General features: G+C 51.8%; 1 protein-coding gene across 1 annotated transcript in view; it reads right to left on the bottom strand.

Annotated features, from left to right (window-relative positions):
- Positions 1-714: 714 nt before the first annotated feature.
- slc38a8a (solute carrier family 38 member 8a) overlaps positions 715-17,800 on the bottom strand; it is a 33,323-nt gene continuing 16,237 nt past the window's right edge. The window contains exons 6-10 of the mRNA XM_052028754.1: positions 15,878-15,992; positions 14,174-14,321; positions 11,760-11,956; positions 10,862-10,913; positions 715-1,350 (exon numbers count right to left, since the gene is read on the bottom strand). Coding sequence (XP_051884714.1) covers positions 1,245-1,350; positions 10,862-10,913; positions 11,760-11,956; positions 14,174-14,321; positions 15,878-15,992 — 618 coding nt within the window. The 3' untranslated portion in view covers positions 715-1,244. The remainder of the gene's footprint in view (positions 1,351-10,861; positions 10,914-11,759; positions 11,957-14,173; positions 14,322-15,877; positions 15,993-17,800) is intronic.

Consider the following 17,800-nt stretch of genomic DNA (forward strand, 5'->3'; position numbering starts at 1 on the left):
TGCCCTTTCTCGTTACTTGACTTGTTTTATGAAGGCTTCGCCGTTGTCTTCTCCAAATGACTGTCAGCATCAACACAACTCTCACTTCAGTTTTCATCGGGGAGGAGGTACAGGAGCCTGAAGACCCACACTCGACGTTTCAGAAGCAGCTTCTTCCCCTCCGCCATCAGACTTCTGAATGGTCCGTGAACCCGTGAACACGACCTTGTTATTCCTTTTCTTTGCCACATTATTTTTGTAACGTTTTGTAATTTCATGTCTCTGCACTGTACGGCTGCCGCAACACAACCACTTTCATGTCATATAAGTCAGCGACACTAAATCTGATTCTGACTTTGCAGGACCAACCCTTCTCTGGTCTCTGACCTCTACCAGGAGGTGGTGGATATGGGTGCCGCGGCAGAGATGTCTAGAAGCTGGCCTGAGCCACTCAGGTAGTTTTGGTCTTTCAGAGGAGACATTGGCAAGGCCCTGCTCACCTATTCATGGGGATTTAGAGGGACTCAGACACTAATTCAAAGCAAAGCAGGCGAATCCCTTACAAAGTCCGGGACAACATACTCAATAACCAGGGTAACAGATGGTCCTGTCCATTGTCTCCACATTATATGTTGGATCCTGCTGTGTATAAATTCCTCTCCATCACAGAAAGAATTGCAGTTGGTAGGTAGTTGCATGGACTGCGCAGAGTGTGGGAGAAGGCGCTATGTCAATGCAAGCTCCTTTCAAAAATAAACCGAAATTCTCAGCCAGCCGGTCGGCGGACGACTGCTTTCCTGGACCTGACGGGGGCGTCTGACGCCAAGCCGCGGCCCATGTTGAGTTCGCTCAGACGCGGGGACGGAGAAGCCACAGTGGACAGTTGGCGGCCCAGGGGGTCGCTTTCTCCTCGGATGCCGGCGGCCAGCAGCGGCTGATGTTGGCTCGGTGGCAGCAGGCTGGACCGTCTGAAAATGCACTGATGTTTCGCGGAGTCACGGGGTTCCACACAGCACGGAAAACGGAGCCTTGGACCCAACTCAGGAAGAGGAGGTACCTCTCAGATTGCCCGGAGTAACTCCGGGGATCAGTGCCTGCATCTTGAGAATGGATTTGCAGGGGTTTGGGGTGCTCTCCCGGGAGGACGGAGCCCCGGAGAGGATGCGGGCAAGGAAATGAACACACAGACACGGGGGCACAGACAAACGAATTTATGAAATAAGGAGGTGACAGTGTCTGTGATTCAGTGCTTGCGCGGCCGGCGTTCAGCCCAGTCGCTCCATCAGCTCCACGGCTGCCCTGGCCGAGCTCTGTCCCAAGATAAAGACTCCGCACAGGATTGTCGCCACTGCCCACGGAATCAGACCCCACCTGAGGACGGAAGACAAGCTCAGTCAACCGGTGACGGGCAGAACCAGCACAGACGCCAAGCCAGCGCCTCCCACTCGGACACCGGCGTGTCCCACAATGTGCAGGGTCTGGGGTCGGAGAGGTGGGCAGCGGGCGGCGCGCCACCGGGTGGTGCCGCACGGTCCTTGCGAGAGGGCAGGACAGGCTCGGTGTAGTATCGCAGCCGAAAGACTATATTTGACAAAGCAGCAGTTTGGAGCCCGCAATGCGACTGGAATCACAGCCCGTTGACTCGACGGGACGTCTCCAGCGCCAGACCGTCTCGCAGTGCAGAGTACAAAGGGCATCCTCCCGAAAATTGACGGGATTGGCGTCCACGGTCTAAGAGAGATTTTAGATCACACCTGAGATCCTTTCTGGATCAGATTGTTCGCAATGATCAGATCGTTCTCCCCTTCTAACATCATTCAGAGCATAACGCTGCAGAGAAGGAGGTGCAATGCGGCAAGTGCCCTTGGTAACTGACAGTGTGTGGTGAACTGCGGAGAGACAGAGTGATCTCGGAGTTTACCTCCACTGATCCTTAATCTAGCAGGACAGGTCAATGAAGTGATTAACAAGGAGACAGGGGATGCCTTCCTTCATGAGTCAAGCCACTGAGCACAGACTGGGGAGGTGCAGTTTGGGTCCTGTGCATGGGTTCTGGTTGGGACGTTCCGGGAGAGGTGTGACTGCATGGGACAGTGTGCAGTGGGGGTTCTGGTTGGGACGGAGCCAGGACTGGAAAATTGCCACTTTGGGTAGGAGTGGATAGGATTGGGTGGCTTTCTTTGGAACAGAGGGGAGTCTTTGAAGAAGTAGGAACCATGAACGTACAGGTACCCCCCCCCCCCCCGTTACAGCAGTTCAGGAATGAAATTCATCCTTATGGAATTGACAAATCACAAAGTCTGAGACAGAGAATAAAAAGTCACTCTCATGGATCTTAGGGGTGTCGTGTTTTCCTTTCAACTCACATTTCCTGATGCATGTGCAGGTGATGTGGATTTGCATTACAGATGATCGCAACATGAATGATTTTCTGGGACCTCACAGTCCCCTCCTAACCCCCTAACACAGGGGGTTGCCTGTACCATGAGATGGACTCTGACCTCACGATCTACCTTGTTGTGACCTTGCACCTTATTGCACTGCACTTTCTTTGTAGCTGTGACACTTTACTCTGTACTGTTATTGTTTTTACCTGTACTACATCAATGCACTCTGTACTGACTCAATGTAACTGCACTGTGTAATGAATTGACCTGTACGATCAGTTCGTAAGACAAGTTTTTCACTCTACCTCAGTACAAGCGACAATAGTAAACCAATACCAATACTCAGGTTTTCAGAACGCATTTGATGAGATGCCACATCCAAGCTTGTTGCTGAAGATGAAAGTTCATGGTGTTGAATGGTTCAAAAGTTGGCTGGCTAACAGGAGGCAGAGAGCAGGCATTTGATGGGTCTATTTCTGGTTGGCGAGTGGTGTGCCACACGAATCAGCCGGGGCCTCGGCTTCTCACATAAATGATGCAGATGAAGCCACTGAGGATGGGATTACTTAATGTTCGTTCTAGGTTTTTGTGAGTGGGCAAAGATTCGGCAAATGGAATTGGTAGGAACTTGTCCATGTTGTCAAAAAAAAGTATGATATGTAAATGGTGAGAAATCGCAGGGCTCGGAGATGCAGAGGTGTCCCAGTGCACGATTCACAAGAGGCCAGTGTACAGGTACAGTGAGTAGTTAGAAAGCTAACATAGTGTTATTGCTCATTGCCTCAACAGTGGGGAGGTTATGCCTCAGTTACTGGGCACTGGGGAGACCACATGTAGAGTACGGTGTACAGTGCAGGTCTCTTTATTTAAGGAAGGATATAAAGGCTGTGGAAACAGTTGCGGGAAGGTTTACCAGATTAGCCCCTGGAATGAGTGGGTTGCCTTATGAAGTTGGACTCATATCCGCTGGAGTTTCAAAGAGCGAGGGGTGACTGAAATGTATGAGACGCCGCAGATCCCGACAGGGCGGGTGCGGAGATGTTTCCTCGTGAGAGAACCTGGAACTCGGGGTCACCATTTCAAAAGAGGGTTCAAGGGAAGAGATGAGTCGGAATTTCTCTCCTTCAGTCTTTCCTTCAGGTGAATCGTCGGAACTCCCATCCCCAAGGGCGCTGGAAGCTGAGTCTCTGATACTTATAAAGCAGAGGTGGATCAGCCATGGCCTTATTGAACAGCAGGGCAGGTTTGAGGGGCTGAATTTTTTGCTGCTCCTACTTCACAGCTGCATGTCCACATAGGTGTATAAAATTAGGGGAGGTGCAGATGGACAACCTATTTCCGTAAGTAGAGGGGCCAAAAACCAGAGGGGAGGGGTTTAAAGTCAGTGGTGGAGAGTTGAAAACTTTATTTATACAGCACGGTAACAGGCCCTTCTGGCCCAACGAGCCCACGCCGCCCAGTTACACCCATGTTAACCTGCTAACCCGTGTGCCTTTGGAATATGGGAGGAAACCCACACAGACACGGGGAGAACGTACAAACTCCTTACAGACAGCAGCCAGAATCGAACCCAGGTCGCTGACGCTGTAATAGCATCACGTCAACTGCTACACCACCGTGCCGGTATGAGGGAAAATGTTTACCCCAGAGGGTGGTGGGGATGGGAAGGGGAGAGGGTCTGAGGTGCACTGCCTGATAGAGAGGGGGGGGGGGGGGGAGGCAGAAACTTCCCCATGCCTTGAAACAGTGCTGGACGTGTGCTTGAAGAGCTGTGATTTGTACAGCTCGGAACTGGGCAACAGACAAGCTCTCTTGCAGCAAGCACAGACGTAATGGGCCACATGGCCTATATTGTACATAGAACATAGAACTTTACAGCACAGTACAGACCCTTCGGCCCACAATGTTGTGCCAACATTTTATCCTGCTCTAAGATCTATCTAACCCTTCCCTCCCACATAGCTCCCTATTTCTCTATCATAGAACATGGAAAACTTACAGCACAATTCAGGCCCTTTGGCCCACAAAGCTGTGCCAAACATGTCCCTACCCTAGAAATTACTAGGCTTACCCATAGCCCTCTATTTTTCTCAGCTCCATGTACCTATCCAACAGTCTCTTAAAAGACCCTATCGTATCCGCCTCCACCACTGTTGCCGGCAGCCCGTTCCATGTACTCACCACTCTCAGAGTAAAAAACTTACCCCTGACATCTCCTCTATATCCACTCCCCAGCACCTTAAACCTATGTCCTCTTGTGGCCATCATTTCAGCCCTGGGGAAAGGCCTCTGACTATCTACCCAATCAATACCTCTCATCATCTTATACACCTCTATCAGGTCCCCCCTCATCCTCCGTCTCTCCAAGGAGAAAAGGCCGAGTTCCCTCAACCTGCTTTCATAAGGCATGCTCCACATTCCAGGCAGCATCCTTGTAAATCTCCTCTGCACCCTTTCTATGGCTTCCACATCCTTCCTGTAGTGAGGCGACCAGAACTGAGCACAGTACTCCAAGTGGGGTCTGACCAGGGACCTATATAGCTGCAACAATACCTCACGGCTCCTAAGTTCAATTCCCCGATTGATGAAGGACAATACACCATATGCCTTCTTAACCACAGAATCAACCTGAGCAGCTGCTTTGAGTGTCCTGTGGACTTGGACCCCAAGGTCCCTCCACACTGCTGAGTCCTACCATTGATACTATATTCTGCCATCATATTTGACTTATCAAAATGAACCACTTCACACTTATCTGGGTTGAACTGCATCTGCCAACTCTCTGCCCAACTTTGCAACCTATCTATGTTCTTCTGTAACCTCTGACAGCCCTCCAAACTATCCACAACACCCCTAACTTTCGTGTCATCCGCAAACTTACTAACCCACCCCTCCACTTCCTCATCCAGGTCATTTATAAAAATCACAAAGAGCAAGGGTCCCAGTACAGATCCCTGAGGTACACCACTGGTCACTGACCTCCATGCAGAATACGACCCTTCAACAACCACACTTTGCCTTCTGTGGGCCAGCCAGTTCTGGATCCACACTGCAATGTCCCCTTGGATCCCATGTCTCCTCACCTTCTCCACAAGCCTCGCATGGGGCACCTTATCAAACGCTTTGCTGAAATCCATATACACTACATCTACTGCTCTCCCTTCATCGATGTGTTTAGTCACATCCTCAAAAAATTCAATCAGGCTCCTAAGGCAGGACCTGCCCTTGACAAAGCCATGCTGACTATTCCTAATCATATTATACCTCTCCAAATGTTCATAAATCCTGCCTCTCAGGATCTTCTCCATCAGCTTACCAACCACTGAAGTGAGACTCACCGGTCTATAATTCCTTGGGCTACCCCTACTCCCTTTCTTGAATAAGGGAACAACATCCGCAACCCTCCAATCTTCTGGAACCTCTCCCGTCTCCCTCGACGATGCAAAGATCATCGTCAGAGGCTCCGCAATCTCCTCCCTCGCTTCCCACAGCAGCCTGGGGTACATCTCATCCGGTCCCAGCGACTTATCCAACTTGATGCTTTCCAAAAGTTTCAGCACCTCCTCTTTCCTAATATCAACATGCTCAAGCTTTTCAGCCCGCTGCAAGTCCTCACTAATCATTCATACTCTGACTCTATATTTTAAATTATGAAGGGCATAGATAGGATCGACAGTCAGAATCTCTTATCCCAGGACAGGGGAGTCTGGAACTAGAGGGCACAGGTTTAAGGTTAGAGGGGAGAGAGTGAAAGGGGGACCTGAGAGGTGAGTTTTTCACCCAGAGGCCGGTGGGTGGAGAGGAGGTGAAGAAGGCAGGTACAGATATGACATTTAAAAGGCATTTGGACAGATACTTGGATAGGAGAGGGATACAGGCCTAATGTGGGCAAATGGGACTAATGTACAGGGGCATCACAGTCGGTATGGACAAGATGGGCTGAAGGGCCTGTTTCTGTGCTACGACTCCATGACTGTCCCACCAAGCTCTTCTCATGTTAGGCCATTGGCACACAGGACCTCGCTCCTGCCGGTATCCCGTTGACGAGGGTTGCCACGCATCAGGGCTCCCTCTCTCCCACACAGCTGGAGTGTGAGGGTTTGCCTCTGTCTTCCATGGGGTGCGCAGATTTAAGGGCTGACATCACATTACTGGGCAGCAAAGTGCCAGCAATCGGCTACCCCTGAGAAACAGAAGCTGTTACAGTGAATGGTTCTGGACCACCTTTCTTCACACAGAGGGTGGTGGGGATATGGAACGAGCTGCCAGAGGAAGTGGGAGAGGCGGGTACAATTACAGTATTTAACAGACACTTGGACAGGTAGATGGATAGGAAAGGTTCAGAGGGACATGGGACCGACTGAGACAAATGGGACTTGCTCAGGTAGGGAGACACAAGAGACTGCAGACGCTGAAATCTGGAGCAACACGCAATCTGCTGGAGGAACTCAGTGGGTCGAGCAGCATCTGTGGGGGGGGGGGGGGGGGAGAGGTGGAATAGACTCGATGACCACTGTTCCAAATCTCTTGTTGGCCAATGTCAAGATTTTCTTTGTAGGGGGCTCAGTTTAGCTTCAGTGCTAAGTTTGCAGATGGTGTAGAAGACACAGGAAATGCAAAATCGAACTTTCTCCGCAGTTCCACTGAAACTGCCTCAATAACAAATCTTGAGGGTCGTGTTTGTGGTTTAGGTAACTAGGGAGAGGGAAGGAGAAGTTGTTGGGGGGGTGGGGTGGGATGTAGCCCTTCAGGGACTGTACCAGAATTGTTTCACCGTGGGGTTCCCCGAGACCCCCCTGCCCCTGCAGAACAAACCCCCGTGGAGAATGCTGCCTTTCACAAGCTAAGTTCTTTTACAGATAACGCGGCTTTGTTTGAAAACCGCGACGACGCTGGAGGAACTCAGCAGGCCAGGCAGCATCCGTGGAGAAAAGCAGGCGGTCAACGTTTCGGGTCAGGACCCTTCATGGGCCAAAACATTCACCCGAAACATTGAAGAAGGGTCCTGACCCGAAACGTTGACCGCCTGCTTTTCTCCACGGACGCTGCCTGGCCTGCTGAGTTCCTCCAGCATCATTGTGGTTTTCATCTAGATTCCAGCATCTGCAGTCCTTTGTTTCTCAAGTAGTTTTGTTTGTTAGTTTAACTTACTGGATCTCTCTAGTGTGAAAGAGGGGACTGAGACACTGGGACCCCAATGTCTGGGAAGCTTACTGGGAGTTGGGCTCATTCTCCTTGCAGTGGCGATGGTTACTGGGAGATACAAAAGCAGCATGGAAAGTGATGGAGCGTTTGATGGGGGGCACAGGGTGAGGGGTTACTGCAGACAGCAGAGGCAGATTGAAGAAAATCACTCTTCCTCATGCATTGAATTGCTGAGATGCGGTGGGGTGTGGGAGCGGGTTATCTCTCAGGCACACAGACGGGCTGGGGCAAAGAGCCGGCCGGGGAGGAAGAGGAGACAGACGGTCTATTCTTCACAGAGATAGCACAGGCTCAGTCTGAATGGGGAGAGTCAAAGCATGGAAAGAGGCCCTTCGGCCCAACTCGTCCATGCCGACCAAGATTCCCGTCTAAGTTAGTCCCATTTGCCCATGTTTGGCCCATATCCCTCTAAACCTTTCCTATCCATGTACCTGTCCAAGTGCCTTTTAAATGTTGTTACTACACCTGCCTCAACCACTTCTTCTGGCAGCTCGTTCCATATACGCACCACCCTCTGTGTGAAGAAGTTGTCCCTCGGGTCCCTTTTAAATCTTTCCCCTCTCACCCTGAACCTATGCCCTTTAGATTTTGGTTCCCTTTCCCCAGGCAAAAAGACTGTGTGCATTCACCCTATCTCTGCCCCTCATGATTTTGTACACCTCTGCAAGGTCACCCCTCAATCTCCTACGCTCCAAGGAATAAAGTCCCCGCCTGCCCAACCTCTCCCTATGACCCAGGCCCTCCAGTCCTGGCAACATTCCCGTAATTCTTGCAAAACAGCCGGTGAGGAATGTGGCAGAGGACCGATGTTGGACACAGCGGTGGGAAGGCAATGGTCATCCGGCAGGGCTGGGAGGGGAGTGGACCCCGTATGTGTGAATGGAAGCCCCCTCTCTCGCGATGGGAGCATGGCTGTTCTCTCCGGTGGGGTTGGACACCCCCACTGGGACTGGGGCACTGAGAAGCAGGGTGGGGGGGGGGGTCCCAGTCTGATTGGGGGTGGGAGGTGAGGGAGCATCCCCACAGTGGTATCTCACTGGTCACCTTGTTACAGGAAGGATGTCGAGGCTTTAGAGAGGGTGCAGAGGAGGTTTACTGGGATGCTGCCTGGATTAGAGGGCACGTGCTATCAGGAGAGGCTGGACAAACTTGGGCTCTTTTCTCTCGAGCGGCGGAGGCTGAGGGGTGATCTGTTGGAGGTGTATAAAATTATCAGGGGCATAGATAGGGTGGACAAGCAATATCTTTTTCCCATTATTGAGCGATCCAATACCGGGGGCATGCATTTAAGGTGAGAGGGGGTAGGTTCAGAAGAAGTCAGGGGTATGTTTTTTACTGAGACAGTGGTGGATGTCTGGAATGTGTTGCCTGATAGGATGGTGGAGGTAAACTCATTTGGGGCTTTTAAGAGGGGCTTGGATGGGCACATGAATGAGAGGAAAATTGAGGGATATGGGCATTCTGTAGGTAGGAGGGATTAGTTATGTCAGCACAACATTGTGGGCCGAAGGGCCTGTTCTGTGCTTTACTGTTCTGTGTTCTATGGTATCAGGGCCATCCCGCGCCCCACACGATGCCAGTAGGCTCCAGTGAGCCTGTGCCAGGGCACCGGGTTGTGTCAGGCTGCAGAGACGGGGTCATGGACAGAGCACGGGCTGTGTGCCGACGGTGTTCCTCTACACTGGAGCCTGCCTGCCCCCTCTCACCTTCCGGCACCGAGCGTTAGGTGACGAGGACGGGGTGTCCTGAGGACCCGGACAATTTAGAACATGGAAAAGCACAGGTACAGACCCTTCGGCCCACATCAATACCAACCATGATGTCAAATTAAACCAAACCTCTCCTCCTGCACATGACCCATATTCCTCCATTCCCCACACATTCATGTGTCTCTAAATGTCTCTTAAGGACGTCTGTGTATCTGCCTCCACCACCGCCCCTGGCAGCCCGTTCCAGGCAGTCAAAACTCCGTGTAAAAAACTTAACCTGCACATATCCTTTAAACTTTCCCCTCTCACCTTAAAGCTATGCCCTCTAGTGTTTGACATTTCTACCCTGGGGAAAAAAATTCTGACTGTCTACTCTATCTATGCCTCTCATCATTTTATAAACCTCTATCAGGTCTCCCCTCAGCCTCCGACACTCCAGAGAAAACAACCCAAGTTTGTTTAGCCCGGATAAATGAGAGATGTTGCAACTTGGAAGGACTAATGTCAGGAGGCTGTACACTCTTAAGGGCAAGACCCTTAACAGTGTTAAAGAGCAGAGAGACCTTGGGGTGCAAGTCCATGGCTCATTGAAAGTGGCTACACAGGTAGACAGGGTGGTTAAGAAGGCTTATGGAATGCTTGCCTTTATTAATCGGGGTATTGAGTACAGGAGTCAAGAAGTGATGATGCATCTCTCTAGATGCATCTGGTTAGGCCGCATTTAGAATATTGCATGCAATTCTAGTCACCTCACTACAGGAAGGATGTCGAGGCTTTAGAGAGGGTGCAGAGGAGGTTTACCAGGATGCTGCCTGGATTAGAGGGCAAGTGCTGTCAGGAGAGGCTGGTCAAACTTGGGCTCTTTTCTCTGGAGCGGCAGAGGCTGAAGGGTGATCTGTTGGAAGTGTATAAAATTATGAGGGGCATAGATAGGGTGGACAAACAATATCTTTTTCCCATTATAGAGTGATCCAATACCAGAGGGCTTGCATTTAAGGTGAGAGGGGGTAGGTTCAGAACAGACGTGAGGGCTATGTTTTTTACTGAGGGAGTGGTGGATGCCTGGAATACGTTGCCTGATAGGGTGGTGGAGGCAAATTCATTGGGGGTTTTTAAGAGAGGCTTAGCTGGGCACATGAATGAGAGGAAACTGGAGGGGTACGGATATTCTGTAGGTAGGAGGGAATAGCTATGTCAGCACAACATTGTGGGCCGATGGGCCTGTTCTGTGCTGTTCTATGTTCTCTCCTTATAGCTCTAGTCCAGGCAACATCCTTGTAAACCTCTTCTGCACCCTCTCCAAAGCCTCCACACCCTTCCTGTAACGGGGCGACCAGAACGGCACACAGTGCTCCAAGTGCGGCAAGGCGAAAGACTTACACAGTTATGGTTTGTGGTTCATGGCGCGGTGGTTTACATCTGTCCCAAGCAGAAGGCTTCTGCTAATGGTGAGTGGGGTCTGATGCTGTCTCCGGGCTGGTGTTGCTGATCCCACCAATGTCCAGGGATACAGTTCCCAGGAGACCGGCTTCAGTGCATCCGAGCCCAAAACTGGCAGGAAACGGCCGCGTTCATCCTTACCTTCCTCTGGGGGCGACCGGCTCCCTCTGCACCACGCTCAGCAGACACAGACCTGCGGGGGGAGAGGGTGTGAGCAGCGGCTTCCTCTCACACGGCCCAGGGACCGGCCCAGAGAGGCAGCAGGGGCGCTCGGACGGCGCTCCAGGGCATCGACAGCAAGAAGGGACGGTGAGGGGAACTGGCTGGACGTACGATGGATCAGGGGTCGGAGGAGGGAGGGGAGGAGGAGGCGGCGGGTGCAGGGAGGGGGAGGGGGATGGGGAGGACGGAGGGGAGGAGGTCGCTAAGGGAGGGGAGGAAAGGGGAGGGAGAGGGAGGAGGAGGGGGAGAGAGGAGCAGTGGGGAGAGGAGGAGGGAGAAGGGGTGAGGACAGGGAAGAGGAGTGGGAGGGAGAGGTGTAGTGGGGAGGATGGGAAGGAGGGGAAGGATTGTTGAATCTTTTCCCCCATCTGCCTGTTCATCGCTTCCCACAACACGACTTGCAAAGGAAGGGCGTTGAGGCTTGAAGGGGAGCCACATGAAGGGCAGGTACAGGCCAAGTGTGAAGGGCTGAATGGCCTCCCCTGATCCTATCCCAATATCCAATGATGCAAAATGTTGATTCCAGCAAGTGGGAATTAATTCCCAGGGTTTGGGATTGACCTCTGGCCACTGCTGCACCGCACCCCCCCCCACCCCGCCCACCCGGGATGGCCAGGAGCGATGGGAGAGGTCAGGATCAGGTGGTGGTGGGGAGCTGGGGAGGAAGCAAGGTGGGGTTGGGTGGGGGGGGGAAAGGATATTCCAGTTGGTGGGGGGGGGGTGGTGGTGGTTAGTGTGACAGGGTATGAGGGGGAAATGTGAGGGAGTCACCCTCGCCCAGGGGAGGTGTCACATCCTACCCCGTGGGACGCCTTACCCGGGAAGATGAAGATGAAGAACGCGCTGATTCCCCCGATCAGGCCGATGACCTCGGAGATGTCCGGGACGAAGAGGGCCGCCCCCAGACTGAGCAGGACCCAGCCGCTGGTCAGCAGCACCCTCAGCCTCCTCCTGCGAGCCGTCAGCAGCGCGGGGCAGCTCCAAATCTTCACACACAGCTCCTCCACCACCGACCTGGCCAAGAGAGGCAGGTAGACAGACAGACAGACAAGTTCCGTCTCCGCACCCACCGGTCCCAGGGATTCCCATCACGCTGACCTCCAGTGGGAACTGCGGACGGACAGCGGGAAGGCTCCACAGAGTGGCAGCAAAGGACTGATCATCGTTCACTTAGTGGGTTCCACTGTCAGCACTGGCACTGGTGAACTGGGTGAGGCAGCACTGAGCTATCTGATGGGAACAGTACGATGGAGGCGTTGGACCCTGCCCCCCCCCCCCCCCGTCCCGTTCCCTCTCAACAGCCCAAGCTGAGCAGCTCAGTTCTCATCCACAACCCCATGGGGAGGGCATGCCCAGCAGAACTGACTGGGGTCACGATGGGAGGCTGCGGTGAAGGTTCCTCATACCCAGGGTGAAGGGGCAATGTGAGCAGATCTCCCCCACTCCCACCCCCCGGTCTGGGGCAGTGCCCGGCAGAGCTGACTGACTTGGTGTGGTCTCCACCTCACCAGGTAACGACAGCTCCCAGGAAATGGGAAACTGAGGTGGGGCGGTGTTGTCAGCTCATACGTCACTGGAGCGTACCTCCCTTAGAGACAGAGATTCGTACGTCACAGAGACAGCTCACCACGTGCAGGCTGACTACGATGTCCATCTACACTAACCCCATTTGCCTGCATTAGGCCAACATCCCTCTGTTCCTTCCCTACCCAACTACCCGTCCAAATGCCTCTTAAATGTTTTAACTGAACCTGCCTCCATCATCTCCCCTGACAGCTCGTCCACCCTCTGTGTGAAAAACTCACCCCTTTCTACCCCCTCCCATCAGGCAGAAGATATAGGAGCCTGAGGGCACATACCACCAGGATCAACGACAGCTTCTATCCCACTGTGATAAGATTGTTGAACAGTTCCCTTATACAATGAGATGGACTCTTGACCTCACAATCTACCTCGTTATGACCTTGCACCTTATTGTCTACCTGCACTGCACTTCCCTGTAGCTGTGAGACTTTATTCCGTATTCTGTTATTGTTTTTACCCTGTACTACCTCAGTCCACTGTGTAATGAATTGATCTGTACGATCCGTATGCGAGACAAGTTTTTCACCGTACCTTGGTACAAGTGACAATAATAAACCGATTTCAATACCAATGCCTTTGAATTTCTCTCCTCTCACCTGAAACCTGCTCCCTCACGTTCTGGCCTCCTCTGCCCTGGGAAAAAGACTCTGACGATCTACCCTATCTCTGCCCTTCATCATTTCATAAACCTCAATAACGACAGCCTTTGGTCTCCTCCTCTCCAGTGAGAACAATCCCAATCGATCCAATCCCTCCTTATAACCACAGCCCTCCATTCCAGGGAACATGCCTGTGAATCTCTTCTGCACTCTCTCTATGGCTCCCACATCCTTCCTGTAGTGAGGGGACCAGAACAGGACATTATACTCTGAGTGTGGCCTGACCAATGGTTTATACAACTTTAAATGCTGCTCTCTCTCAAAGCAGAGGTGCAGAGATGAGGGGAGGGGTGTGTGGGGTGGGGGCAGGGTGACAGCTGTCTATCACACCTCACCTTGCCCAGCGTCAGTTCCCTTCATGATCTATTGCAATGGGGGAGAGCTGGGGAGGGTATAACCGGGGGGTTGGCACTGCCCGCTCTTCCCTCACTCACTGTCAGTGACCACTGCCCCTCACACCACACCCCCCCCCCCCCACTGAAACCCATCCCAGCGCATCACAGAAACCAGCCTCCCCTCCATGGACTCTGTCTGTACCTCTCGCTGCCTTGGTGAAGCAGTCAGCATAATCAAAGACCCCACCCACCCGGGTCATTCGTTCTTCTCCCCTCTCCCATCGGGCAGAAGATACAGGACCCTGAGGGCACGTACCACCAGGCTCAAGGACAGCTTCTACCCCATGGTAATAACACTATTGAACGGCTCCCTTATACGATGAGATGGACTCTTGACCTCACGATCTACCTGGTTGTGACCTTGCACCTTATTGTCTACCTGCACTGCACTTCCCTGTAGCTGTGACACTTTACTCTGTACTGTTATTGTTTTTACCCTGTACTACCTCAATGCACGGCATAATGAATTGACCTGTACGATCGGTATGCAAGACAAGTTTTTCACCGTACATTGGTACGTGACAATAATAAACCAACACCAATACTCTCTGTGAGAGGCACAAACACTCAGCGATTAGAACAGCTCCACCTACCTCCCCAAGTGCAGGATTATGGGGTAGATGGTGACAATGGAGATGCCAAAGAGCATCCTCCCGATGATGATGAGGACCTCGTTATCGGGGTATGACATCAGGATGTCTGCTGCCACATCCGTGCCAAACGTCCAGTATCCATACACCCCTGGAACACATCACTGCCGTTGCAAGGTTACAGAGAGGTTTCCTTTTACGAGAATGACATGGTGGCGCAGTGGGTAGGGCCGCCACCTCGCAGCGCCCGAGACCCGGGTTCGATCCTGACCTCGGGCGCTGTCTGTGTGGAGTTTGCACGTTCTCCCTGTGACCGCGTGGGCTTCCCCCCCCGGGTGCTCCGGTTCCCTCCCACGTCCCAAAGACGTGCAGGTGGGTAGGTTAATTGCCCCCAGTGTGTGGGTGGGTGGAAACCCCAAGAGTTGATGGGAATGTCAACGTCAACGTCAAAGTCCGGTATGCACAGGTGCAATGAAAAACTTACAGGTACAGAGCATCGGAGACACAACATTTACAAGGAAAACATTAATTAAACATGAATTAAACAAAATTATATAAGAAAGAACACAATTGGAACAAAAAAGCAAGATCCATTGTAGTGCAAAGTGATCAAAGTGGTCTCCGTGTTGCTGTACTGAGGGAGTGATTAGGGTTGTGACGGTTGGTTCAGGAACTGAATGGTTGAAGGGAAGTCGCTGTTCCTGAACCTGGTGGTGTGGGACTTCAGGCTTCTGTACCTCCTGCCCGATGGGAGCTGCGAGAAGATGGCACGGCCCGAATGGTGGGGATCTTTGATAGTGGATGCTGCCTTTTTGAGGCAGCACCTCCTGTAGATACTCCCGATGGTGGGGAGGGATGTGCCCGGGATGTATTGGGCAGAGTCCACTACTCTCTGCAGCTTCTTACATTGCTGCACATTGGAATTGCCATCCCAGACCGTGATGCACCCAGTCAGGATACTTTCAACAGGACATCTGTAAAAGTTTGTTAGAGTGTTTGGTGACAAGCTGAACCTCCTTAACCTTCTAAGAAAGTAAAAATGCTAGTGCACCTTCCTTGTGATTGCATCTACGTGCTGGGCCCAGGGCAGGTCGTCTGATATGTTAATGCCCAGGAATTTAATGTATGTGAGGGAGAATAAATGGCAGGGCGATAGGGATGTAAGGAGGGGGTGTGGGACTGACGGGATCACTTCCCTTGGTATTGGTTTATTGTTGTCACTTGTACCGAGGTACAGTGAAAAACTTGTCTTGCACACTGATCATACAGATCAATGGATTACACAGTGCAGTTACACTGAGTTAGTACAGAGTGCATTGATGTAGTACAGGTAAAAACAATAACAGTACAGAGTAAAGTGTCACAGCTACAGAGAAAGTGCAGTGCAATAAGGTGCAAGGTCACAACAAGGTAGATCATGAGGTCAGAGGGAGATAGGACACGCACGATGAGCTGAACAGCCCCTTGTGTTGTCATGATTAAGTCAGAATTTGATTGTTGCTGAATGTCTGAAGTCAGGAGGTGAGCAGACTGCATTGTGGAGACTGCGAAGTAATTCTGGGACCACTGTTGTTGGTGGGCAGATGGCAGGGGTGCGGTCTCTACCACCTCGATGGCACATCGAGTGTCAGGGAGGCTGAGGTCTTGGTTAGCAGTTTGCAGGGTGTGAGGAGCTGTGGGCGCCGGGCGCCTTGGCCCAGTGTTTACCTGTGACGGAGTAAATCAGGAGACAAGCAAGCATGGAGAGGCTGGAGATGAGGACCCAGTGCGAGAGCGTCCGGTTCTGCATGCTGCTGTAGATGGCCACACTGGCCTCGTGACACTGGAACAGAGTCAGAGAGAGGTCAGTGAGGGAGGGACCCCCGGGAATTAGAAGAAAACTGGAGAAGTTTGTAAAACGGTCAACTCAAGTGTCGGACAAACTGGGAAGGGATAACAGGAAAATTTAAAGGTTACGTTAGAGTAAACAGGTCTTGGTTTCTGTCGTCTTCAATAGGTCGACAGTAAACAGTACTTAGGTCAGGGAAGTGTTCGGAATACAGGGCAGAGCACGCTGGTAGGCAAATTGAGGTTGGGATGTAGGCTGAGTGCGAGAGGGCTGATCAGAAGGTCAGCGGAGTCACCACAGGACGACAAGGCCATGAATTACAGCACCCAGTTGTAGGGAGAATGGGGGAAATGGCTGTCCAGCAGATGAGGGCCCATCTGTCAGGCAGTTAGACACAACTCCGGCAGAGATAAAACAAAGATCAAATACTACAAAGAAAAGTAGGTTACTGATGAAACTGTGGGATCCGCATGTAGCTATTGTGACGAATGCTATAAATGGGTGGAGGTTTTTTGGGTCGGTGGAGTATCGTTGAGCTCTCACTTGAAGTGCTCCCCAGTGTTCACTGCAACAAAGTCTGGACAAACTGATCTGTTCGAGAGACTCACCCCTGCTGCATGAGAGACTTCCCTCGTGCGCTGGTCCGATCTGAGCCGCAGTTAACAGGGCGAACGGGTCCCACGTGAAAGCCAGATTGATGGTGCGGGTTTAACACACAAGTTCCTCCACCCATCAGAACACTGTGACTTCCAGCAGTCCCCTCCTTACCCCCCCCCTCCCCCCCACCTGCCTGTCCCCCAAGCCGGGGAGACTCGCCCAGCTGTTGGTGGGGGAGATGGCGCTGCTTAGTATCCACGAATCAGGCAACTTGCATTTACATAGCGCCTTCCTCTTTCTCAACGTGTCCTGATGCGCTTTTATTGCGACTGCTTGTGAAATGCATTCACTGTCTCAATGAAGGAACCAAACTGCGCACAGCAAGGTCCAACAAGGAGATACAAGCCCGGCTAAAAGAGTTAAAAACATGGCTTTGTGAGGGGCAGGTTGTACCTCATGAGCCTGATTGAATCCTGTGAGGATGTGACAAAGCACATTGATGAAGGGAGAGCAGTGGATGTGGTGAACATGGATTTCAGTAAGGTGTTTGATAAGGTTACTCATGGAAGGCTCATTCAGAAAGTCAGGAGGCATGGGATCGAGGGAAACTTGGCTGTGTGGATTCAGAATTGGCTCGCCCATAGAAGACGACGGCGGTAGATGGAGCATATTCTGACTGGAGGTCTGTGACCAGTGGTGTTCTACAGGGATCGGTTCTGGGACCCCTGCTCTTTGTGATTTTTATAAATGACTTGGATGAGGATGTGGAAGGGTGGGTTAGTAAGTTTGCTGATGATACAAAGGTTGGTGGTGTTGTGGATAGTGTAGAAGGTTGCTGTAGATTACAACAGGGTATTGATAGGATGTAGACCTGGGCTGAGAAGTGGCAGATGGAGTTCAACCCAGATAAGTGTGAAGTGATACACTTGGTAAGATTGAATTTGAAGGCAGAATACAAGGTTAATGGCAGGATTCTAAGCAGTGTGGAGGAACAGAGAGATCTTACGGTGCACGTCCGCGCAGGTCGATAGGGTTGTTAAGAAGGTGTATGGAGTGTTGGCCTCCATTAGTCGGGGTATTGAGTTCAAGAGCCACAAGGTGATGTTGCAGCTCTATAGAACTCTGGTCAGACCACACTTGGAGTATTGTGTTCAGTTCTGGTCGCTTCATTATAGAAAGAATGTGGAAGCTTTAGAGAGGGTGCA

The sequence above is a fragment of the Pristis pectinata genome, chromosome 13, assembly GCF_009764475.1.
Source record: "Pristis pectinata isolate sPriPec2 chromosome 13, sPriPec2.1.pri, whole genome shotgun sequence".
Classification (NCBI taxonomy): domain Eukaryota; kingdom Metazoa; phylum Chordata; class Chondrichthyes; order Rhinopristiformes; family Pristidae; genus Pristis; species Pristis pectinata.